The 24,453-nt window shown below is 34.1% G+C and overlaps 3 protein-coding genes and 1 long non-coding RNA gene across 4 annotated transcripts; 3 read left to right on the top strand and 1 right to left on the bottom strand.

Annotated features, from left to right (window-relative positions):
* Positions 1–3,564: 3,564 nt before the first annotated feature.
* On the top strand, positions 3,565–5,019 carry LOC144560621 (F-box protein At2g26160-like). Its single transcript, XM_078309857.1, has one exon. The coding sequence runs from the start codon at positions 3,615–3,617 to the stop codon at positions 4,806–4,808; it is 1,194 nt and encodes a 397-aa protein (XP_078165983.1). The 5' UTR covers positions 3,565–3,614; the 3' UTR covers positions 4,809–5,019.
* Positions 5,020–8,432: 3,413 nt separating this feature from the next.
* Positions 8,433–12,970, top strand: LOC144560162 (dicarboxylate transporter 2.1, chloroplastic-like). Its single transcript, XM_078309344.1, has 5 exons — positions 8,433–8,982; positions 9,752–10,045; positions 11,041–11,354; positions 11,692–12,140; positions 12,628–12,970. The coding sequence occupies exons 1-5, from the start codon at positions 8,509–8,511 to the stop codon at positions 12,741–12,743; spliced, it is 1,647 nt and encodes a 548-aa protein (XP_078165470.1). The 5' UTR covers positions 8,433–8,508; the 3' UTR covers positions 12,744–12,970.
* A 974-nt stretch (positions 12,971–13,944) lies between these two features.
* LOC144560552 (ubiquitin carboxyl-terminal hydrolase 4-like) lies at positions 13,945–19,629 on the bottom strand. Its single transcript, XM_078309780.1, has 6 exons — positions 19,256–19,629; positions 17,521–17,637; positions 17,013–17,111; positions 15,899–16,093; positions 15,401–15,582; positions 13,945–14,679 (listed from the first exon to the last, which is right to left on the bottom strand). The coding sequence occupies exons 1-6, from the start codon at positions 19,370–19,372 to the stop codon at positions 14,187–14,189; spliced, it is 1,203 nt and encodes a 400-aa protein (XP_078165906.1). The 5' UTR covers positions 19,373–19,629; the 3' UTR covers positions 13,945–14,186.
* Positions 17,649–18,797, top strand: LOC144560553 (uncharacterized). Its single transcript, XR_013513417.1, has 3 exons — positions 17,649–17,892; positions 18,499–18,529; positions 18,658–18,797. It is a non-coding gene; the product is annotated as an uncharacterized LOC144560553 (long non-coding RNA).
* Positions 19,630–24,453: the final 4,824 nt, after the last annotated feature.

A 24,453-nucleotide genomic window follows, 5' to 3' on the forward strand; every position in this document is an offset into this window, starting at 1 on the left:
TAAGAAAAATAACATCCTTATATTATTATTTTTTAAATTTATTTGACATTATTAAAATTATTTTATGAAAATTATCAAAGATAAATCGTTAGAAATCTCACTTTTAATTAAAATTTACGAGAATTACAAGTAGACGGTAGAAGTAGACAAAATAAATAGCAACTCCGGTTAGTTAGAGAACATTCCAACAGAGGCATTTCAGCAAACACCTATGCTGCAACATTTAAGGCAAAAGAGATGGTATTAAGTATCAAGGCTATTAGTAATAGTTGTGGGACAAAAACTGATCCAGACATCCGGTGCATAATATTATCTTTAATGGAAATGTTGGAGTAGAACTAGGGTGTCTTAAGCTCACCAAAGTGTTTGGTGAGCTTAACTCCAAAATCCTTCAAATCGATTTCAAATGACAAATCCGAACCGTTGAAACCCGCCTATTTTACGTGTGATGCGTCTACATGTGAAATTTTTAAACATTCGAATTAATTTAGTATAAAATCAAGCGGTCAAAAAACGTTCAAAAAATGAATGCACTAAAATTAATTTATTAACAATCTAATTTTGACCGATTGACTTTATACTAAACTAATTCGAATGTTTAAAAATTTCACATGTAGACGCATCACACGTAAAATAGACGGGTTTCAACGGTTCGGATTTGTCATTTGAAATCGATTTGAAGGATTTTGGAGTTAAGCTCACCAAACACTTTGGTGAGCTTAAGAACACCCTAGTTCTACTCGAAATGTTGATCAGCCTTAGATGAATTAACAAAGGCTTTAAATTAATTGTATAAAAGTAAAAGTGTAAAACAATTTTGTTGGTATATCTCAGTAGCTGGTAAGGGAATTGGTACTGGTACCAAAGCCCTCCAGTAAGATGCTTGGTGCCTTTTGTTGGTTTTCTGTTGTATGTTGTATGATGAAATGTGGCTTTTGTTATTCTTTTTCTTTTTCCTTTTCCTTTATCAGATAAAATATCTGGAAGATTTCTATGATGCAAATATTGGTGTATGCCTTTTCTCATCATTCTGTTTTAGAATCTTGGGGAAATTGATTAAACATGTATAAGTTAATTTAGTGGTAATGATTAAATCGTTAATTTTTTATGTGCTAATATATTTGCTTCAGGTATATCTTTTTCCCTGTGTTCTTTAATCGATTCTGAATTCGATAATAAGGTAGTGTTTTTCTTACTTCTTTTAGCCGTAACAAGGTTACATGGGTAATTTGATTCGCTGATTATTGGTTTAGAGCTCAACCTGAATCATACCTTTCTGGTACCAAACTCTACTTGCCTTGTACCGGCTGTTTAATTGCTTTCTAATGCGTTGATAAGTGGTTTGCGGGGTATTTGACATGATCTGGAAACTGGTACCTATCAGTACCAGTTTAATTTGGTTACTGGTATACCTATACAAAATTTCAGGGACTTGATTTGTAAAATACCCACGAATTGGTAAATTGAAACCATCATGATGGATCATGGGGCAAATTTAGATGTATAAAGGTTGGCTGTAAAAGTTTTTGCTCTCTTTAACAAACCTTTAAATCTTTATAATCTTCATCATTTTGCCACTGTCATCTGAACCTGGTGCAGCAACCGGAGTACCACAAGCGACCCATGAGCATTCAGGGTTGTGCGTACCAACAGCAGCTCAAGAGCATCCATGGTCTAGGACGAATACCCCGCAAACCACTTATCAATTTCAACTTCCTTTTGGTGTGTTTTAGTTTTAAGTTTTTTTCTGTACCGGTCAGAATCAAAATTGTGTAAAATCTCAATTTTAGAATATTTGGAAAAAAAATTTATCATGAAGGCACATAATTGTGTTGTCTTCTGCTCTTACAACAAATCATTAGAAGAGCAACTGTAACTGATGTGTATTTTAAATGTTGTGTTGCTACGATACTTTTACACTTCAGAAGTCCAAAATCAAGGAATTCTGAATGCTGTGATAATTATATTAGCATTATATTTTGAGTGTATTGATGTTCAATTGAACATTTGTTCAATATTTTCCCGTGGAGTATCATATTGTATTAAGTAAAATTATGAGAAACATAGGGACTGTTTTGAAAATATAAACAACAACAACAACCAAGGCTTTAGGCCCAAACTGAAGCATCATTTTTTGAAGCATATCAAGACTAATTTTAATTAAAGCATGTTAAATGTTTCAACCATATCTAGCATTCATACCATTTAGCATTATCCTATGAGATCCAAAACTGAAGCAATATCTTGAATGGCAATCTGATATTAGATGTTGCAAATTGCACCCCACAAGTTCAAGCATCATAATCTAACTGAAATTATGAAGCAAAGAGAAAATGAGAAATTTCAACTACCCCCTTGTTTTTTCTAGGATCTATGCATTTGGTCTTTCATACAGAAGTGCGAAGTAAATTTTATTGTATATTTGCATCTAAAGTTGTTCATATAGTGCGATTTTTTTTCTTTTCTGAATTGGTCTTAAATGCTATGCTCTTTTTATGTAAATAGTGAACTGATCTAAGTTCTATATATTAAGAAAATTGTATCAAATCATGCAGTCTTGCAATTGCTGAAGTCGACAGAGAGTGCAACGAAAGGAGGAACGAAGGGCAGCACAGTCAGGGAACCAAGGATGGCGAGAAATTAAAAGAGGTGAAGACTGTGAATGGGGCCCAATTAAATAGAAGCAGACCAAAGACGTTAAAAGGATCCATGGCTGACAGAGGGACCCGCTGAACCATTCACGGCAGTAGTGTTAGTTAAGACACCTCAGCATCAGTGCTTACATGCTATCTGACGTGTCGAGCGTAGATTAATTATAAGTAATTAGTTAGTCAATTTAGTTAATTATTTTTGGATTGTAATCGCCCATATAAGGCTAATGTAACTGTGGAACCAATTATGATGAAATTACGGTACCATGCACTCTAAGCAGTTGAAAGATAAATAGTCGAATACTATACATATCCGACTCTATTTCTAACAGGAGATGACAAATTTGGAGGCGTTTAGTATAACCATGCTTGATTTTTGACACTTTTGCACAAACCATATGAATTCCAACGGTTCCTGGAATCATGTAATCTATATATTGAAACAAATATTATATTGTAATTATGAGATAAATCAATAAAATTGTTATTCAATCAATTCGCTAAAACTGATAAATATGAATAGTGAATTGTGACAGTGATACTATTCAATCAATTCAGATCCTCTCCCAAAAAGAAATCCTTTACAATTAGTTGATCCGGACCGTTATTTCAACTTTGCACGAATCTCAAAGCACAAATAATACTGGTCCCCTGCACCATCCCGGGTAGGCACCAGCTGAGGAGAAAATTTCTGTCCAGTGGCGACGGAAAGAATTAAGGTAAAGTTTTTAACAGAGGACTTTTTGGCTTCATACAGTGCAAAAAAAAATAGAATTAAAACAGCACTGCATATTGTTCGTGTACTGTATGAAGCCAAAACTACTCTGTTAGAATCTTTACCCAAGAATTAACTAAATTGACTAATTAATGTCCAGTCTCCAGTCTCCTCTGGATCTCTCTCTGTTGACTCTTCCTACGAAACCCACAATCATTCACTCCCAACTGGCGATAAATCCAGCGACGATGGGCCCCGATTGGTCTCTTCTCCCACCGGAGCTCCTTAAGGTCATGGCAGAGAAGGTGACCTCCCTTGCCGACTATATACGCTTCGGTGCTGTCTGTCGTCCATGGCTATCCGCCTGTTCCCGGCGCCCCAGCCACCTCCCTCCTCAACTCCCATGGCTGATGTTGCCTTATCAATCTAATGGTAATGATAATTCCACTCGTCTCTTTTACGATCTCTCTGCTTCTAAAATACACAAGATTGACCTTCCTGAGACTTGCGGGTCTAATATTCGCGGGGTGTCTATATGTGGATCTTCTCATGGCTGGCTTGTTCTTCAGAAAGGTCAACTGGTATCCCTGCTTAATCCCATCACTCATGCCACAATTTCTCTTCCCCCATTCAATGGTCCTCCCTCTGCTATTGGAATTGCTGCTCTTAATGCATCAAATGCTGAGTACCCCAATTTCTTTCAGAACTGGAATGCTGATAGATATGCAATTAAACGTACTGACAATGTCAGGGTTTGCAAGGCTATACTGACATCAAGTCCATTACAACCCAATTGCATGGTTTTTGTTTTTACTGTTAGCAAATGGCCGTTGGCATTTTGTAAAATTGGGGATGAATGTTGGACAGTGATTGAATTCAAGTATCCTTGGCGATTGTTGGATATTTGTGATTTCACCTACAACAATGGTTTTCTGTACACAGTTGATCGTAAGGGACCAATTAAGATGTATAACCTTAAGAAGCCTTCAAGAACATTGTTGGGTGGCGGCATTAATCTTATTAACATGCATCTGGTCGAAGGGGTATCTGGGGACATATTGCTCATTTATGACGGACCTATCCATGTTAATGGAGTTTTCAAGGAAACTAAGTATACAGTGTACAAGTTGAGCAATGATGAAGAACCAAAGTGTACTGAAGTGATGGACGTAGGCCAAAATGTGCTTTTCGTGGATGGTGGTTACCGTGCATTGTCCCTCTCAAGTGCTAATTTGTCATTGCCAGAATGGGGTGCAAATTGTTTGTGCTATGACTCAGTAAGGTTAGAGAAGCAGAACGGACAAGCCACATTGTATAACCACAACATCAAATTTGCCAGGCTGGATGATGGAAAGGTTATTGATATAACAGGTGATTTAGGCTCATTTCAAGTGAATGAGGATTGGCAGAAGTCTTTATGGCTCACACCGAGTTTGCTCTAGTTGCTTCCTTAATAATGATAGACCCACTGTTTGCTTCCTTAATATCATCAGATAATCCTTCTAGTAGGTTGTTCCATGCTAATGTTTTTTCTTACTGTTGTTCATGCTTCTTCCTGCAGCAAAATGAAAGCTTATACATGTTATTGAATATTGATGTATTGTCCCTAGCAGATTAAGCTAGTATATTGATGTATTGGTCTTAGTAGTTGAATTTCTTAGTATTTATGGCTGCATTGGGAAGGTTACATGCTAGAAAGCTATATTGTGAATTAATATGCAACGGTTGCTTGGATACTTCTTCTGCAGAAAGGTGTTATATTTCCATCAAATCACTTGTAAATTGTAATGGTACCTGGTATTGGATGGATGTTGTCTATGTGGTTTGGTCAAACATTATTCTTAAATGAAACTAGATCTTATTGTAGGACAGTATTAAGTAACTGGTTCACCAAATTAGCTTGGCATCTCTTTTGCTTCATCTTTGTTAATAACTGCATTGCATCTGATCCTCTGCCTATCTTACCATACAATAAACATAAAAATCATGTCAGCATATGCAACCAAGCATCTATCCAAAACCCTTCTATGACATATCTGAGAACACAGCCTTGGCTTCTTTTGTCAGTCTGAGTCGACAACAGACATTGAAAACTGACGCATAGGTCACCGACCCAGTTCACATCCTATATAGATTAGCTGGTCAAATGATCTTTAAGAAGTTTTGAGGCTTCTTTTCTTAGCAAATCCATTTACAGTTAATTGCATAACAGATGCAGTCTGATACCTTGTCATGTGCTTCATTGAACAGATCTTTAGTCATCTCGACTTCTCAGCTGCAAATGAACTGATAGGTGAAATTCCCATATATGTTAATTAATTTCTAGGTTTCCATAACTGTAAATTTTTGAATTCCCTCATAATCTTGTGACAATCGGACATGTTCTTAATAAGAGGAGGGTTCCAATGTCTCATTTTTTTCATACCTCATCATATCTCATATTTTATATTTTTGTTTTCATAGTTCAAATTGTCGATTGGAGATGAAATTTTATATATATTTGGAATTTTTTTGCTATTTTTTAAGATAGGTACAAAATCACTGTTTTTGAACCGTTCAAAAAACAGTGATTTTCTACCCATCTTAAAAAATAGTAAAAAAAATTCAAAAATTATAAAATTTCATCCCTAACTATATTTTAGTATGGATATTATGTTGAACGGTTCGGATCGACAATTTAGACTTTAAATATGAAGAAAATAAAGATATAAAATATGAGGTATAATGAAGTATAAAAAAAAATGAGGCATTGGAACCCTCCTCTCTTAATAATTATTAATTTTGTCATTCTTTTCAATTCCGTACATCAATTGTCTGGAATTTTATGTGCAGTTCAGGAAATAATTTACTTTGTTTTTCCGTGTTCTTCCAATCAGCTCCTTATGGGCTGTTCAGGAAATTTTTGAGTTAAGAGTTTATGGATTCATGCCGTTAGGGTGTTTGATGAAATGCTCAAACTAAAGTTGGATTGATTTTTTGATAGAGTATTTACAGAGCCAATATCATTTTCTTTTCTACTCGGGTAGTTTGTATTGTATAAGAGGAACAATGCACATCACAATTCACAAGACACTCGTTGGATGATTTGAACACAATTATCCAAATAATTTGTAGTACAAGTACAGCCAAATCATATAAAATTACTTTATTAGTAAAACCCACAATTATGTTCTCTCAACTTGCTTTAATTAAAGTACGTAATTACATAATAGATCATCCTCAATTGTTGCTATTAGTTTTAAGAAATCTCCATCATTCTTTAACTAGCACCAGGAGACTTAGCAGGATGCAACTCTGAGCCGTACTTGCGTGGTCCATAAATTCGAGATTTTTTAGGTCCTCCAATATCAGGCGCTGAATTTGTGAAAAAGTTGAGAACATAATATTGAGTTATATTAATTAAACAGCGGTAAAATAAAATAAAATAAAAAACCACGAGGTTATACATTATTAATTTTGGTTGTACAAAATTATAAAGTCGCTCGGCATGAGAGAGATAACACTTACCTCCACCGGCAGTAAACTTGTCGTTAATGTACACAGGTTTATTGGCCGTAAAGAATGCTTGAGAAGTGGTCACGGTCATGGTCCTGGTCATAGTGCTGAGAAGCAAAAAGAGGATCATGAAAACAGTACTCCTCATTTTGCTTCCCAAAAATGTACACACTACCAGTAACAGTGTCTGTTAATTTTTTCCATCTTCATCATTTTATAATGGTAATTATAACATGCATGACTAAATCAACTCCCAAGTCCAAGTCTCCCCCCTCCCTGTCTCTGTCTTCAAGTCTTAATTGACTTGATTTCATTTGTCTTGAAACTGAATAGTAGCTCCAACACGGTTAACTTTTCTTACACGATAGGAACAAATTAAAACAAAAATTGGGGTCGGGTACAACGCAAATGTCTTAGTTGTGTTGCTTTTACCGTCCAACTTGCATGCTGTGAGCAGTATATGAGTATATGTTACATATATCCGGGCCGTTCGATATGCTTTGGCATGAATACTAAAGAGATCCGTAGATTTCTCTTTGGACATAATTGATCTGAATTCTGATCGGACTGTCCCAATGAAAACTCATAATTTGAGGTACCTCAGAGGATCTGGAGTTGAGGATTAATTGGGACTTGTTTACAGGACCTATGGCCAATGCAATTTGGATCCTCTAAAGTAATTTTGAGTTTGTTTTCAGACCATTTGGTCAGAATATGCATGAATATGAAAGAGATTTTGTAAATTTTATCTCGAACTGGATTGATTTGAATTCAAATTGAACAGTCGGATTCAAACTCAATATTTTGAGTTACTTTATAAATCCACACCCCAACCAATTATGAATCTGCATCCGCATTAATGTACTAAGTTAATTTTCGATCGGATCGTACAATTAAAATTTTAACCAATCTGGTCCAAGCCTATAACACACTGGGCACTTTAACTTTGCACGGCTCTCAAAGCACAAATATTACTAGCCCACCCCCCTGCGCTATCCATCCCCGAATAGGCACCGACTAGAGTAATCTGGATCATTTTTTTTAGTAATTGTAAAATATTTCTTTTTACAATACCGGAGAGGATATGGATTCTCTTGATATTGGTGCGGATTTAAATCGGACGGTCCAGATCTTAATTTAAAATTTGAGTTGACAATTAGGATACGAATTCGACCAATTAGAATGGTATCAACGATAAAAGGGCTCATGCCAAAGCAGGCCGTAGGGCCCATATTGACAATGGCCCACCAAACCGTTTCCGTTACCAAGTATCTACAACGAATATACTTCCTATTTATAACCACTCACCAGTGGGACCATAACACCATCCAATGAGCACTCCAGTGGCCCATATTCCTTCTTCTCATTCGTTCATTTGTATTTTTATGTTGTGATCAGGTGGTCATTGCAGATTCATCATCCTCTACGATAACAGAATATTAGAATACAGATCTAAACCGTACATATACTTTAATATTCGAGCTAAACAAGATCTGACGGTGCAGATTTAAATTCAAAATTTGTATTACCTCAGGTTATATGAATCCCGTAATTGCGCGCCACAAAACTCCCTCGTTTCTTTCGCCTTTTTCTCACCTCGACTTCTCCGCTCTCTCTCTCTCTCTCGCTCCATTCTCTTTCTCTCCAATGGAGAAGATTGCTCTACGCCGACCTCTCCTTTCGCCTCCATTCCACCACCGTCCCCACCACCTCCGATGCCTCCGTGCTCTCCCTCTTTCCCTCCCCACCTCCTCCTCCACCTCTCTCCGCTACCGCCGCAACCTCCCATTACCTCTCCGTGCTTCTTCATCAATCCCTTTGACAAAACCTGAAATCCAAAAGATAAAGGAATCTGCTGGTAATGCCAGGACGAATGTCGGTGTGAAACAGGTTCCTTTTGCTATATCAGTTGGAATTGGTCTTGCTATGCGGTTTCTGATACCGAGACCGATGGAGGTTTCGCAACAGGCATGGCAATTGCTTGCTATTTTTATGTCTACAGTTGCCGGGCTCGTGCTTGGCCCGTTGCCGGTGGGTGCATGGGCTTTTCTCGGGCTCACTACATCTGTGCTGACAAAAACTCTGACCTTCTCTGCTGCCTTCTCTGCTTTCACTGACGAGGTAATTTTGTGATTAAGATAATAACAGTATATTGTTATTTGCAAATGGAGATGCATGATATGTTAATTAATTGGGGGAATTTCATGTTTGCCCCTCAAAAACTTCAAAATTGTCTATTTACCCCTATAAAATTGAAAAAAAAATCTCAAATAGACCCAATTCATTGTCTTTGTAAATAAACTCATGCAAAATTTATAAAGTACCAATTTTACCCTTTTATTAAAAATATAATAAATATGAAGCACGTTAAGGGAAATTTTGTCCTCTAATGTGTATGCCTCAATGTCACTACATATGTGTCACAGTAGAGAAATTTAAAATGAATTTTTATATAAAAGACACTAATTGGGTAAATTTGTCAGTATTTGAAATTTAGAGAGGTAAATACAATATTATGAATTTTAGAGGGTGAAATACATAATTTCGAGATTTTTGAGGGACATACGCTAATTAATTCTTTTTGTACTTCATTAAGCCACTGTTTAATCCAAAATGATGTATCCTCTAATATATCTCAAGTTTTAAGTTTATCTAATCAGGGCACTTTTTTCGGTGACCATTCGGAATGTAAGGGGCCAGTATTATTGTGCTTTGAGATTTGTGCAGGAAGGATTTAAACTGTCCGGATTTTCCACATATCAATTCAAAATTTGAATTAGGCCACATTAGGTTCACATGCATTTTACACCTTGTAACAAGTAACCTTCTCAAATAGTGGATTTCATGCATGCTAATCTAACATAAATTTTTAACCCACCTGTTCATACAGGTTATATGGCTCATTGTCATCTCGTTTTTCTTTGCAAGGGGTTTTGTCAAGACAGGATTAGGAGACCGAATCGCCACCTATTTTGTTAAATGGCTTGGAAAGAGCACTCTAGGTTTATCCTATGGTTTAACATTTAGTGAGGCTATCATTGCACCCGCTATGCCGAGTACCACTGCAAGAGCAGGTGGCATTTTTCTTCCAATTCTTAAGTCGCTTTGTCAATCGGCTGGAAGCAAACCAAATGATCCTTCAGCTAAGAAAATGGGGTCTTATTTAGTTCAATCTCAGTTGCAGGTTTGTTTATCATTTGAATTTAGTTCGAAATTTCATTAAAAAATTTCAGATTTTGGGGTTTTTTGTTTTGTTGGGTATTAAATTAAAGAACTTCAGCAGAGGAATTATGAAAAGTATGGTAGTTTGATCAAATTGATGTCAAATGAAAAGTATGGTACTATGCTAGAGCGTATTGGTCCGTACTATGAATCAGTTTCTTTGGTTTCAAAATGCAAATAGTTGATCTGATCCATCCAGTATGTTCTCCATATGAAAATGTACATGCAAACTATATTTTACATTTTTTAGAATTTTGTTATTATTTTTTTAGATGAGGAGGGATCTAAGTTACAACAATTTTTGAGTTACAACAAGTTACAACATCCATTTTCTACATTTTCAAAGTCCAAATCGTCGATCCAAACCGTTAGATGTGATTTCCACAATAAAATGTGCTTGGAGACCAAATTTTACATTTTTTGAAATTTTTTTACTATTTGTTAAGATGGGTACAAAATTCAATGGTCTGAATTTGACTAGTTTTTGTACCCATCTTAATAAATAGTAAAAAAATTCCAAAAAATGTAAAATTTGGTCTCCAAGCACATTTTATTGTAGAGATCACATCTAACAGTTTGGATCGATGATTTGGACTTTGAAATTTAGAAAATGGTTGTTGTAACTTGATCCCTCCTCTTTTTAGATAGATAGAAAAATCACTACTTTTAAATGATCTATAATTTTTAGTTAATGTGATTTTCTACCTATCTAAATAATAGTAAAAAAAAGGTTTTATAAAATCTAAAATTTGATCCATAAGTACATTTTCATATTGATTGTTTGGACTTTGAAAATGGAAATAGTTATCCATAGTACGGACCAATTTGTGCTATGCATAGCACCATAGCCTCACTCTTCTTTATACTAGAGCATTTTGTGTTCATTTTGCTGACACATTGCACAGTTTATTTCCTTACAAGTATGCCTAACGGTTTACATGTTTGCCCCTCTTTCAGTGTACTGGTAGTTCAGGCGCACTATTCCTGACAGGTGCGGCCCACAATCTACTGTGTTTTAGGTTGGCCGAAGAGCTCGGTGTCAAAATTGCAAATCCATGGGTAACCTGGTTCAAGGCAGCCAGTTTACCAGCAATCATATCTCTTCTTACTATCCCCTTTGTTCTTTACAAAATATTTCCTCCCGAAACAAAGAACACGCCCAAAGCACCCGCTTTAGCAGCCAAAAGACTTGAAGAGATGGGACCCGTGACAAAGAACGAATGGATTATGTTGGGTACAATGCTTCTTGCTGTTTCATTATGGGTTCTCGGGTATATATATATTCTCTCAATATTTGTTATTTTTGCTTTTAACACTTCTAGTACTGCAACCTTTTAGTATAATTTTGATCATAATAACACTTTTTAATATTTTTTTAGATAGATAGAAAATCATTACTTTTGAATGGTCTTGAATCTTTAGATCAAGTGATTTTCAACTACTCTACAAAAATAATAAAAAAATTCTAAAAATTCTAAAAGTTGATCTACAAGTACATTTTCATATGTCAATAATATTGAACAGTTCAGATTGACTATTTGAACTTTATATAATTACACTGTTGATGTAAATCCTCATTCTCACTTCAAAATCTCATGTACTGCACAGCACCACTCTTGCCATACCAAATGTGGTAGCAGCAATGCTTGGTCTCTCAATCCTCCTCTTACTAGGCGTATTAAAATGGGACGATTGCTTAAACGAAAAATCAGCATGGGACACTCTTTCGTGGTTTGCTGTACTAGTCGGTATGGCGGGTCAACTGACCCATCTCGGCATTGTCTCTTGGTTATCTAACGGTGTTGCAAATTTCCTCACATCTTTCTCTCTCAACTGGTATGGAGCATTCGGCATTCTTCAGGCGAGTTATTTCTTTTTGCATTATGTGTTTGCTAGCCAGGTGGGCCATGTCGGGGCGCTTTATTCTTCGTTTTTGGCAATGAATTTGGCATCTGGTGTACCGCAAACTTTGGCTGCTCTTGCTTTGGCATATAATACAAATCTTTTCGGGCCACAAAGTCACTATAGTAGCGGCCAGAGCGCAGTCTACTTTGGAGGTATTTCATTTCATACAGCATTTTGACCTATGTTATTTAGAACACTTTTCGAGTTTACTTGGGGGGAATCTCATGTATATTCCTCAAAAACTTCAAAATTTAGGTATTTCCCCCTCTAAAATTGATAATATCATATTTACCCATTTTATTGACTTTTCTAGTGAAACTCATTTTAAATTTATAAAGTACCCATTTTACCCTTTGTTAAGAAAAATAAAAGATATGTAGCATTTTTCAGAAAAATGTTAGTCTTTTAATTGGACCGTTGTCAAGGGCAAATGAGTCATTTCAATACTTCTGATGCATACACGGTTTTTCAGGGGTATACATGAAATACCCTTTATTGAATTTGTTGTATGGTTATGTGAACCATGAAATGCTCATAGGTAGCGTACTGGTATAGTATATGTTTCTTTAGGAGAAATTTAATAGGAACAAAAGCATTTATCTTGTACCAGCCCCTGATGTTTCTTTTATTTCATTACAGCCGGATATACAGAGCTACCAGATGTGTTCAAACTAGGGTTCATAATACCAATGATAAATACTTTCATTTGGTGCATTGTTGGTACATTCTGGTGGAAATTTTTGGGGTTATATTGAGGTATCTATTATACTTAAAAGAGACTTAATAATACTATTTTAGAGATGATCAAGAAATTTTGGAAGTTAAACTATAAAAGTTTTGGGCCATAGTACTTATGGTACTTTTTTTTTGGCAATTTAATAATTTTCCAAGGATTTATTTAAAAATCAATTTAGAGCATGTATAAATATTGTTTTTCTTTTGCTGTTATACAGATGAGAATATAGGAATTCAGCATGTTTCATTTTATCTAAAGCCATATTGCATCATGCAACCCTGTATAGATAAATTTTGAATAAAATAACATATTGAAAATTATGAGATTGAGCAAACAAACAACAGATAAGGATCTTGTATTGTATAGTCATATGTTTATTTTCTTGGTTAAGACTAGCAATTAATGGCATTAATCTGCAAATTGATTATTCAACACTTATGCTGTGATTTTTTATATAATATTTTCTCTTACATTGAGGCAAAAAAATATCAAAACATGCAAATGGACATTGTAAATACATAGATTTTCATGATTTGTGGAAAAAAAAATTAACTTATCCACACAGAATTTCATAATTTATATTGTAAATGATGAAATATTTGTAAAATTCTCACGCATTTATTACAATTTGATGCACAAGTATTGAAATTTATTTAATGTTTAAAAATAAGGCCAGGATTATTTTCGTCCATAGACAAGATATGGTTTACATATATTCTATAAAAATCGTTTCCTATACGAAAATTTTGACCACAAAATTAATACAATCTCATATAGAAAGAATCTTTTTTGGAATTATTTAGGATAAATTTTGCCAGATATCATGAAACTATCTTTTGTTACAAATTAATCAATCAAATTTAATTTGTTCTTATTCTAATAAAGTCATTATGTTAATTTTTTCATCTAAAATACTAATAAAATAGAAAGTAACATAAAAATGGATGCAAATATTTTGAACGAAAAAAGTAACACGGTAACTTTAATTAGAACAAATAAAAAATTTAATGACTAAAAAATGACAAATCAAACATGAGTGATCAATTTATAACTAAAAACAATTTCATAACCTCCAACAAAATTTACCCAATTATTTATATGATTTTTACTGAATCCAAACAAGGTGTTATTGGGTCAAAATTAGGGAAAATCCGTAACCTACATGCTAATATTAGTCCAAATCATCTAAACCTAAAAAAAAAAAACCAAACAAAAAATAATGATATGAAAAACTATTAGGAAAGTTGAAAATATTCTACCAAAGTGTATGTTTCACCAAGACAATAGAATCTACCCTTCTTTAGCCCATTTATACATGTTTTGTTTTCCTTTTCAATTAAACACCGTGAAATCTTGCAATAAAACCCAGAATAGAGTAACACAATTCCATATGCCCCACAACTCCATTCACTATACAAGAAAAAAAAAGTTCTTTAAAAAAACAAAAAGAAAACAACACAAATCAAACCACTTCCTCTTTCTCCTTCTCCTTCTCTCTCTCCTTCCCCTCTTTCTCACTCTCTTTGGTTTTCTCACTCTTACCTTTTGAAGTGCATTCATAGAACAAAATATACCCATGATCGGTATTTCCCGGGTACTCCTGTGCTGACCCGAAAAATGTAGCCAAGTTTGATTCATCGACCATATCAACTGCTTCATCATCAAAAAACAACCAATTAGAGTGACTCTTGATAAGACTGATATAGTGGCCATGGTTGGGCCCACTTCCGACATGTACCACCACGGCAAAGAGAGAATATTCCCGATCCGCATAGTCTTCCTCTCCTCCTCCAGTTGAGGCGAAGTTGGTGAGTTTTAGTTCCATTGGGAACACGACCCGGTAAGAGAGCTTCTTGTAACGGCCGAGTTGTTCAATGTACTTGAACCGTTTTAGATGGATCACTAGTATGTGAGGCGGTTTTTTAATTTTCAATCTTTTTTGCGCCTCTTGTAGACTGTAAACAATTAACAAAGTACTTCAGGATTTTTTGTATATATTAAAAGTAAATTTTACATTTATAGAATTTTTTTACTATTTTTTTATAAAGGTAGAAAATGACTGCTTTTGTAAAAATCAAGTTATTTTCTACCCTATCTAACAGTGATTTTCTACCTATCTATAAAAATGGTAAAAAAATTCTAAAATATGTAAAATTTGGTCTGGAAGTATATTTTCATATGAAGATCATGTTGAATGGTTCATATCAACTGTTTGAACTTTAAAAACTGAAATATGAGTCGAGCAAAAGCTAATCACAAGTAGAATTTAAAAAGGTATAGATTCAATTGTAACTCCACAATCTATCCTCCCTAGAACCAGGCATGATCTGGCCTGATATAACCTAAGAGCAACCTAAAACTAAATAATAATCAGAAGTTCAAAACCCTAGACCCAATTTGACATGTAAAATGCAAACCCCAATACAAACAAGTGTTCTGTAATTGCACTTTATGGGTGTGGGTGGGTTGTAAAAATAAAAGAATTTCAAGGACAAATCTGAAAAATTCCTCACCACATAAATCCGTCCCTGGTTCAAGTATCTTGCAGCAAAAAGAAAAGGTAGTAAAAACTGTACCATGTTTCTTTTTCACTATAACAAAATTAGCACAACCATAAAAAAAACTCTACTGTTCTGACGAAAAAGAAAAATTTATCAGGGGTTAACAGCACAGTACCTACAACATTTGTCACAGAAGAACTTGTCATCTGCATTCAAGGTCTCAGTAGAACTGAAATTCTTGAGGCAACTGGTAATAGAGCTGTTTTGCATAACATCTAGGCTCAAATCGAAGAACGTTTCTTCCCTGGCTGTCACTGTCTCGCACCTCAGGCACCTAGTCTCATTCGTCAGTATACCCTGCATGCATCATTCATATTTCGACAAAAACATTCAATTACCAAGTTAATCCAAATCTCTTTTGAATTGGTAAAATCATTCTATTATCCCTTCTTAAAAAGATATTACCCCTTAAATAAGTACAATTCTGATTCTTTTCAGATTCAGAAGAGTGAACAGAATCTGAAAATTCTGAAAAATCAGAAGGATGAATTTGCTGGCTATTATACCTTTGTCTAGAAGTCCTAAAAAAAATTATTAGCTCGTAGACTTCAATAGCATATATAGCTCTTTTTCTCCTATCCAAAAAATAAATAAGAAAATTAATCTCCTCAACCTGAAAAATATTATGAACCCAGGTGGCGTGGGGCTCTTTCTTGACACCATTGGCCAGAGGGTGGGACCCGTTAGGAAGGGAGGTTTGCCCTCCTGAAGAAGAAGAAGAGGTAGCAGGAGAACCCTTAGCAGTAGACTCCTTTTCAACATTTTCAACCAGTTGGTTCAACAGGAAGTTTAGGAATTCATGTGCATCCTGCACAAAATAATGAAAATTATATAATCAGAATATTATATAATCATTCAATAGTGAGGCTATGGTACTATCCATAGCACATACTGGTCCATACTATGGATCAAATATCTCCATTTTTAAAGTTACAACCAATCAATCTGAAAACCGTTCAACATGATCTAAATATGAAAGAGTTAGGCTAATATGACATTGGTGTTATTTCAAACTAAATAACACCACATCTTAAACCGTTAGATCTGCTTTAATATTCGTACAAAATAAAGTGCTTGAACAGTAAAAGCAGATTGTACGAATATTAAAGCAGATCTAACGGTTTAAGATGTGGTGTTATTTAGTTTGAAATAACACCAATGTCATATTAGCCTAACTCAATATGAAAATATACTTGTAGATCAAATTTTACATTTTTTCGAACTTCTTTTACTATATTTTTTATATAGGTAGAAGATCGCTTGATCTAAAGATTCTAGACTATTCAAAAGTAGTGATTTTCTACCTATCTAAAAAAGTAGTAAAAAAATTCTAAAAAATATAAAATTTAGTTTGCATGTACATTTTTCACATGAAAATCATGTTGAATGGTTAGATCAGCTATTGGGATTTTGAAAACGAAGGTTTTTAAATAACAGGAGGTGAAAAGGAAAAATAACAAACAATTGTCAGAGAAAGAATAGCTATGTTACCGGAGGCCATGACCTGATCCAATCCATTCAGAGATCTATTATGAAAATCTATCTTTGATGGTACAATTCAAAGGTAAAATCAGAATATTAAAAAATGTTTCAATCTTGATTAGCTAAGCTAAAATACTTCTCAAACTTGTCAGCACATTAGCTAAGCTAAGATATTTTCTATTGTTTAAATAATAAACAAAGGTTTTTAAGTCACTAACCATGAAATTAACTATGAAATTAAGTACCTGGTGCATGTAGCTACGAAAAAATTCATTTTGTTTCTTCACTCTCTGAACAAACCTCTTTGGCGCAATTACACCCGTCTTTTTCTTTGAAGAGTTTATCTGCATAAGCAAGTTTAGCTTAATTTGCAAAAATAGAATGTATATTTTCCATATTAAGTTGACAACACTTTTCATGATTAAGTTTTTGGAGATAACACTCCAGTTTATTTCAGTTCAATCTGTGTTTAGTAGAAATATAACTAGTGCTAATTTACAAAATGGTAACTGCTTAATGGATTTTTTTTGTCTTATTTTCAATTTCAGTATATAAAAGGAACTTAAATAAAACCAAGCAAAACCATGCCAGTATTTAACTTTGTAAAATCATTTTAATGAATGTTGAGCAATGATAGAAGGTGCCATGATATAGGAAGCACCTAATATAGTATGAGTATTCAATTTTAGTTTGATTTCAAGATTAAATGGCAATATAGATCGATATACAAATAAAAAACCATAACATATATACCTGATAAAAGAGATCAGCCAAGCATGAGAGGAGATTTTCTTCACCATCACTGTGGTTTTTGTTATTTGCATAGTGGTCCAATAGCTTCTCTCGAAAGGGTACACAGAAGTAAAGGGCCTGAAACAATAGCAGGTATTCTCACTTCTTAGATAGGAAGGAACCAAGAAGGGTGTTGCAATTTTGCAAAACTAACATAAAACCATCTAAAATTGAATCTTTTAAAAACATGAAGGTAGCAAACTATGCACAAGCATGTAATCTCACTTCTCAGATGGGAAGGAACCAAGAAGGATGTTGCAATTATGCAAATTTACCCTAAATCCTTCTAAAATTGAATCTTATAAATACATGAGAACAGAAAACTATGCACCTGTAAAACACTGTTACAAATAACATGTATTCTCACTTCTCAAATGGGAACAAACCGAGAAGGATGTTGCAATTTTGCAAAGCTACCCTAAAACCATCTAAAATTGAATCTTATAAATACATGAAGATAGAAAACTATACATATGTAAAACACTGTTACAAATAACAGGTATATTCACTTCTCAGATGGGAAGGAACTGAGAAGGATGTTGCAATTTTGCAAAACTACCCTAAAACCTTCTAAAATTGAATCTTATAAATAAATAAATGTAGAAAACTAAGCACCTGTAAAACACTCTTACAATAGAAGGTATTCTCACTACTCAGATGGGAAGGAACCGAGAACGATGTTGCAATTTTGTAAAACTACCCGAAAAACCTTCTAAAATTGAATTTTATAAAAACATGTATGAAGGTAGAAAACTATGCACCTAGCATGTAATCTCACTTCTCAGATGCGAAGGAACCGATAAATAAGGAAGTTGAAATTTTGCCAAGCTACCCTAAAACCTTCTAAAATTGAATCTTTTTAATACATAAAGATAGAAAACTATGCACCTCTAAAACACTGTTACAAATAACATGTACATTCACTTCTCAGATGGGAAGGAACCGAGAAGGATGTTGCAATTTTGCAAAAGTCCCCTAAAACCTTCTAAAATTGAATCTTTCGAAAAACATGAAGGTAGAAAACTAGGCACTTAGCATGTAATCTCATATCTCAGATGAGAAGGAACCGATAACTAAGGATGCTGCAATTATGCAAAGTTACCCTAAAACCTTCTAAAATTGAATCGTTTTAATACAAAGGTAGAAACTATGCACCTGTAAAACACTTAAAGGAACCGAGAAGGATGTTGTAATTTTGCAAAATACCCTAAAACATTCTAAAATTGAATCTTATATATACATCAAGGTAGAAAACTATCCACATGTACAGCACTGTTACAATAGCGGGTATTGCCGAAATTCTCTACATATAGTAATCAAGAAGGATGTTGCAATTTTGCAACAATAACCTAGAACTTTTTAAAATTGCATCTTATAAATACATGAAGGTGGAAAACTATTCCCCGGTAAAAAATTGTTGGAATAGGATGTTGCAATTTTGCAAAGATACCCTATAACTTTCTAAACTTGAATATTTTAAAAACATGAAGGTAGAAAACTATGCACCTAGCAAGTAATCCCACTTCTCAGATGGGAAGGAACAGAGAAGGATGTTGCAATTTTACAAAGCTACCTTAATACCTTCTAAAATTGAATCTTTAAAGGTAGAAACTATGATGTTGCAATTATGCAAAGGTACCCCAAAACATTCTAAAATTGAATCTTACAAAAACATGAATATAAAAAAACTATTCACCTGTAAAACACTGTTACAATAGCAGGTGTTCCCGAAATTCTCGAGGCCAAAGTACCTTTCCCCTTCGGGAAAATTGTCACCTAGCGCCTTCTCCAGTTTCGATCCAGTCGTTCCCATAACAACCCATTTATCCCACCACCCACTCACCACGCTCTTTAACCCTGTCGTTACTCCGCTGCTGCTCCCGCTGCCAGCGGGCCCCGCCGCCGCACCCACTGTCGTCGCCACCTTTACCTTCTAAAAGATTCGAACTTTTTCCAAGGATTAAGCTACAAACCCTAATCTAAACTCTCTCTCTCTTCGATCCGCTCTTCTTCTTCTAGGGTTTTTATCTCTATTTGTGATTCGATAATTTGGGATTTCTTGTTTTTTCCTATTTTTAGTATTAGTTGAATTTCAGACGGCGAGAGAGAGAATTAGAGAGGAATCCATGTCCTCTGAGGTAACATAATATTTATTTTTGAATGGCAGCCGTCAGATCGGAAGTGTAACGCAGAAAGACACATTAATAGTCGTGTGGATTCTGATAGACGGTCCAAATACAAATATAAATATTATGTTACCTTAGGCGATAAATTCGTGGCAATGAGTATTGACCCGAATTGGAATTCAGAACCACTGAAGTAACTTAATTTCTCAGTTTGGATGCGGACTGTCCGATCTTCGCTGGCACGAATATTAAAGGGAACCAATCGGTACGATTTTTATCGAACGGTGTAGATCTGTGACAAAATTTGGAATACTTTAGGGAATCCGGACCCATTGGTTTTGACCCGTAATGTTTCTAGATTGTTTTTTTCTTTATTAAAATATTTTTTATTTCAGTTTTTTGTTTCTCTTTCTTGGTTTGATTATTTTGATCTGATCAAGAAGGAATACAAATTTGAAATTTGTTTCTCTTTCTTGGTTTGATCTTATTATTTTATTATAACTTTATTAATCAACTGAAGGAACACAAATTTCGTGTTTAGATCCGGACCGTCCGACTAAAATTCGGGCCTATCTAATCTTAGGTGGAAGGCACAAGTTCGTGCGATAGCAGATCCAACGGTCCGAATCCAAAAACAAAATTTTAGTTACTTTAAAGTATCTTAATTCCTTATTGGTCAGGTAGCGTTCGTGGTACTCTCATTATAGCTCCTTAGAGCTCCTTTGAGATTAAGGAGTCTTAAGTTGTGAAATACTTCTTTGCAAATTTTAAAATTACTTTTTTAGACCTTCTTTTGCTCACTTTCTTAAGTTTGTCTCAATTTTACATGACTTAAGCAATTGAGTCTCTTTAAGAAAGCTAAAGACTCATTTTTTTTAAATTTCTCTTGTCAAACACATCTTCCGATTATTTTATTTATATCCAAAAAAATTAAAAAATAACCAAAAGTCGGTTGTATTTTCAAAACTATTCAAACCGGAAAAAAAAAATTCCGGTATCCAATTCTGAAAAAAAAAATTCCCCGAAAATGGGATTTCCCAATTTTTTTTTTATAAACTCATTTACATATACATATATTATATAGAAGTTGGCTAAAATCAAAGTGGTAGTTCCTGAGCTTTGGTTCTACCAATTCGTTTTTCAATTTTCAAAGTTCAAAACGTCGATCTGAACCGTTCAAGTTGATATCTATATTAAAATGTGCTTGGAGACCAAATTTTATATTTTTTGAATTTTTTTATTATTTATTAAGCCACTTTGAAAATCGTTGATTCAACGGTGGCTTCTGATTTTACTATTTTGTTAAGCCACCGTTGGATCAGCGATTTTCAAAGTGTAATAAATAGTAAAAAAATTCATAAAAATGTAAAATTTGGTCTGCAAGAACATTTTAATATAGAGATCAACTTGAACGGTTCGGATCGACATTTTGAACTTTAAAAATTGAAAAACGAATTAGTAGCACCAAAGCTCAGGAACTACCACTTTGATCTTAGCCAACATCATATTATATATACATATATATACATGTATTATATTATATATACATAGAGAGTATACATATATTATATTATATATACATATATTATAAAAAAAATGAGTTTATAACAAAAAAAAATCAAACGACGTTTATAAACAAAATATCGATCGTTGTATGCCTATCTACCGTTGAACGAAAACTTAAACTGAATTTTTGAGGCACTAAATTGTTATGGTAATTGGTGTTAAGAACGGAAAAATTTTTGTCGGTTTGGGTACTTTTGAAATTCCAGCCCATGTTTGGTTATTTTAAAAAAAAATTAATATAAATAAAAAATTACCCTCATGTATAATATATGTATATAGAGTAAAGCTAATATACACTTAAGTGTACCGTACACTTAACTTTATGACCGTCAGATTTCTGTAAAAGTCGTGTAGATTCTTTAAAAGTCGTGGTAGCACGACTTTTAAAGAAATCTGATGGCTCTAAGGTTAAGTGTACGGTACACTTGGTACACTTAAGTGTATATTAGCTTTACTCATGTATATATATGTATATCAAATTTGACCTCTGTTGGTAAATCAGGAAGTCTGGACCGATACATGGACCAAACTGCAAAAGTGATTACACCAGCATGTAAAGCATTCAAAAATACACAGAATTGACATAAATTTCAATTTATTTGAATTTTTCTACAGTTAGTTATGAATTTTCAAAGTTCAGCTTTCAAAAAAACTTTAAACAGCCATCACTTTGGCTATGAAAGTCGAATTTGGGCGTATGATCACTTTTCGGGAAGTGGTCATACGAATACCACCCGGGAAAAAACCCTGGGCATCCAAAGCATCGTAATTTCAAAAAAAATCCACGGGGGGACGAGACAGATCCGAATACCAACCGGAAAAAAACCCCGGGCATCCAAAGCATCATAATTTCAAAAAAACGTCGTTTAGTGCCTCAAAAATTTAGTTTAAGTTTTTGGTAGGTATATAACGATCGGTATTTTGTTTATAAACGTCGTTTGGTTTTTTTTTTATAAACTCATTTTTTTATAATATATGTATATATAAAATAATATAACGTATATATAGAGAGAGTGACTAATGTGCATTCGAATGTATATGGGTCGAAATACATACGGTCTAAATTTGACTTTTCAAAATTCAAACGGTCGATCTGAAAATTAATAGTTAAATCAAACATTTTTTTTGTTACATGTCCAAAAATATCAGTGATCAGAAAATTAAGCCACCGTTCTTCACGCTTCTCCAAAAAAAATAATTTGCACGGACCTCTTCTTTGGTATTGGTAGATCTGCAAATTTGTTTTTATCACATAATAACAGTTACATGGATCATAAGAAAAGATAAATTAATAGCTATTAGTTTATATGTACATGCTGTTGGGATAAATTTTCAGAAATCCGGATAGTTAAAAAATAATCAATCAAATAAAGTAAATCAAATTGAAAGTATAATATCCGGATTGTGATATCATCACTGTCTTTAAGCGTATTCCGTCTCTAGCGTGCAAGATTTGGAATCGCCACTAAGATAATTCGGAGATATCACAACTTAGGACACAATTATAGAAGTGATCGACGATAACTCCGCAATACTCAGTAATTGATCATAATATAATTAATTGAGATATATAGAATAATTTATGTGGAAGTAAAATAAAGAAAAAAATATATCATTTTTTTTTTCTTTGTCGGAAGCAAAGAGAGAGAGAAAGAAGAGATCCATATCTCATGAGAGAGACCTTAATTAATAGATCATCAAGAGAGAGTATATAGTCCAATTTGTAACGGTTAAAATAATAAAAAGGTGCAACGGTTCGGGTAAAGAATGAACTGTTTACCGTTCATTAACAACTATATTTTAATTAGATATATAATTTTTATTTTTGGTCCTCAATTTAACAGATATTACAAATGGAGACTTTATACAAATATATCGAACTAAAAATTTTGAGTTTTCAAAATAAAGTTCCAACACATGCAACAATGAAACCATGCACGATCAAGTTACAACAAGCTACCACAACAATTTTCTACATTTTCAAAGTCCAAATCGTCGATCCACACTTTTATTTTCAATGGTATAAATTTGCTAAATTTATTTCTATCATGCATGTAAAAGGAGAGGAAAAAATCAACTTAAGTTATGATTTAAGTCACAAGCTTCAAGCAAATAAATAATAGTTTAAGCTATGACTTAGACTAATCTAATTTAGAATAATTAACTCAGATCTCATTTAAGTCTCAATCAAACACCATGAAATTAACCAAATTATATACGAAAAACATTCAAAAAAATATTCATGGATGAAAAAAATTGTACTTTAAATTTCGCTAAAAAAAAATTCATTGTCTCAAAATAATCATAGACGAAAAATTAAATATAGAGATACTAAATAGAACTTGTGGAATGGGGATTCAAATCAGCTGAAATTCGAAATCATCAACAGTAACTCTGAAATTTCTGGAATTCTGAATTCAACCGTTGAACTGTTTCGAGATGCATGCACAGAAAAATCAACTATTCCGAGATGCATGTACAGAAAAAATTGAACGGCTGGATTCGGAATTTCAAAAATTTCAGAAATATTGTTCATAGATTTAGAATTTCAGCTGATTTGAATCAGTTGAATGGTGATGTATTGTATAATTGTAATGTACTCGAATTCGTATCCTCTGAGATATCTCAAACTTTGCCTGACTTTATGAAAAATCCCAACTGTTTAAATACGTTCTGCACGAATCTCAAAGCACACATAATACTGACCCCTACATCACCCCCGAGTAGGCACCGGACACGTCGGTCACGCAAAAGTTGAAATATCTCAGAGGATACACACTCATGTACTCCTGGTCTACAAACGATTCCCCATCTATGCTGCGCTGCGCTAAACTTGGTCCACTCTCGTACACCGAATAACCCCCAAGTAATCGGGAATACAAGTATACAGCTTCGATACATACACCGGTCTGGGATGCCATACACATATACTGCAAATTAGACCCACACACCTGTTTAGACCATGTTTAGCTTAATTACTGTCAGCTACTGTACTCCCGCCTCAGACCTATAAGGGGTCCGGATCCCCTAAAGTAATATAATATTTGACTTTCCATCATCAGCGTTGGATTAGAATCTGGGGCCTTTACTATTCGTGCCAACACAGAGTGAACGGTCCGGATCCAAACCCAAAGATTGGGTTTATGAACTTTATGATCCGAATTCGACCTATAAGTATGTCTCCTCCCGACTTCAGTTCAGT

The sequence above is a fragment of the Carex rostrata genome, chromosome 10 (genome assembly GCF_964058835.1).
Source record: "Carex rostrata chromosome 10, lpCarRost1.2, whole genome shotgun sequence".
In the NCBI taxonomy this organism is placed as follows: Eukaryota; Viridiplantae; Streptophyta; class Magnoliopsida; order Poales; family Cyperaceae; genus Carex; species Carex rostrata.

Bases quoted from the DNA above. Each gene is read 5' to 3' on its own strand.
- LOC144560621 (XM_078309857.1), top strand. From the start codon at position 3,615: ATGGGCCCCGATTGGTCTCTTCTCCCACCGGAGCTCCTTAAGGTCATG.
- LOC144560162 (XM_078309344.1), top strand. From the start codon at position 8,509: ATGGAGAAGATTGCTCTACGCCGACCTCTCCTTTCGCCTCCATTCCAC. The intron at 8,983-9,751 runs GTAATTTTGTGA...CTGTTCATACAG, and splicing joins TCTCTGCTTTCACTGACGAG to GTTATATGGCTCATTGTCAT. The intron at 10,046-11,040 runs GTTTGTTTATCA...CCCCTCTTTCAG, and splicing joins TAGTTCAATCTCAGTTGCAG to TGTACTGGTAGTTCAGGCGC.
- LOC144560552 (XM_078309780.1), bottom strand. From the start codon at position 19,372: ATGGGAACGACTGGATCGAAACTGGAGAAGGCGCTAGGTGACAATTTT. The intron at 17,638-19,255 runs GTGAATAGTTTT...CTATTGTTTCAG, and splicing joins ATTGTAACAGTGTTTTACAG to GCCCTTTACTTCTGTGTACC. The intron at 16,094-17,012 runs GTACTTAATTTC...TATTTTGTGCAG, and splicing joins TTCGTAGCTACATGCACCAG to GATGCACATGAATTCCTAAA.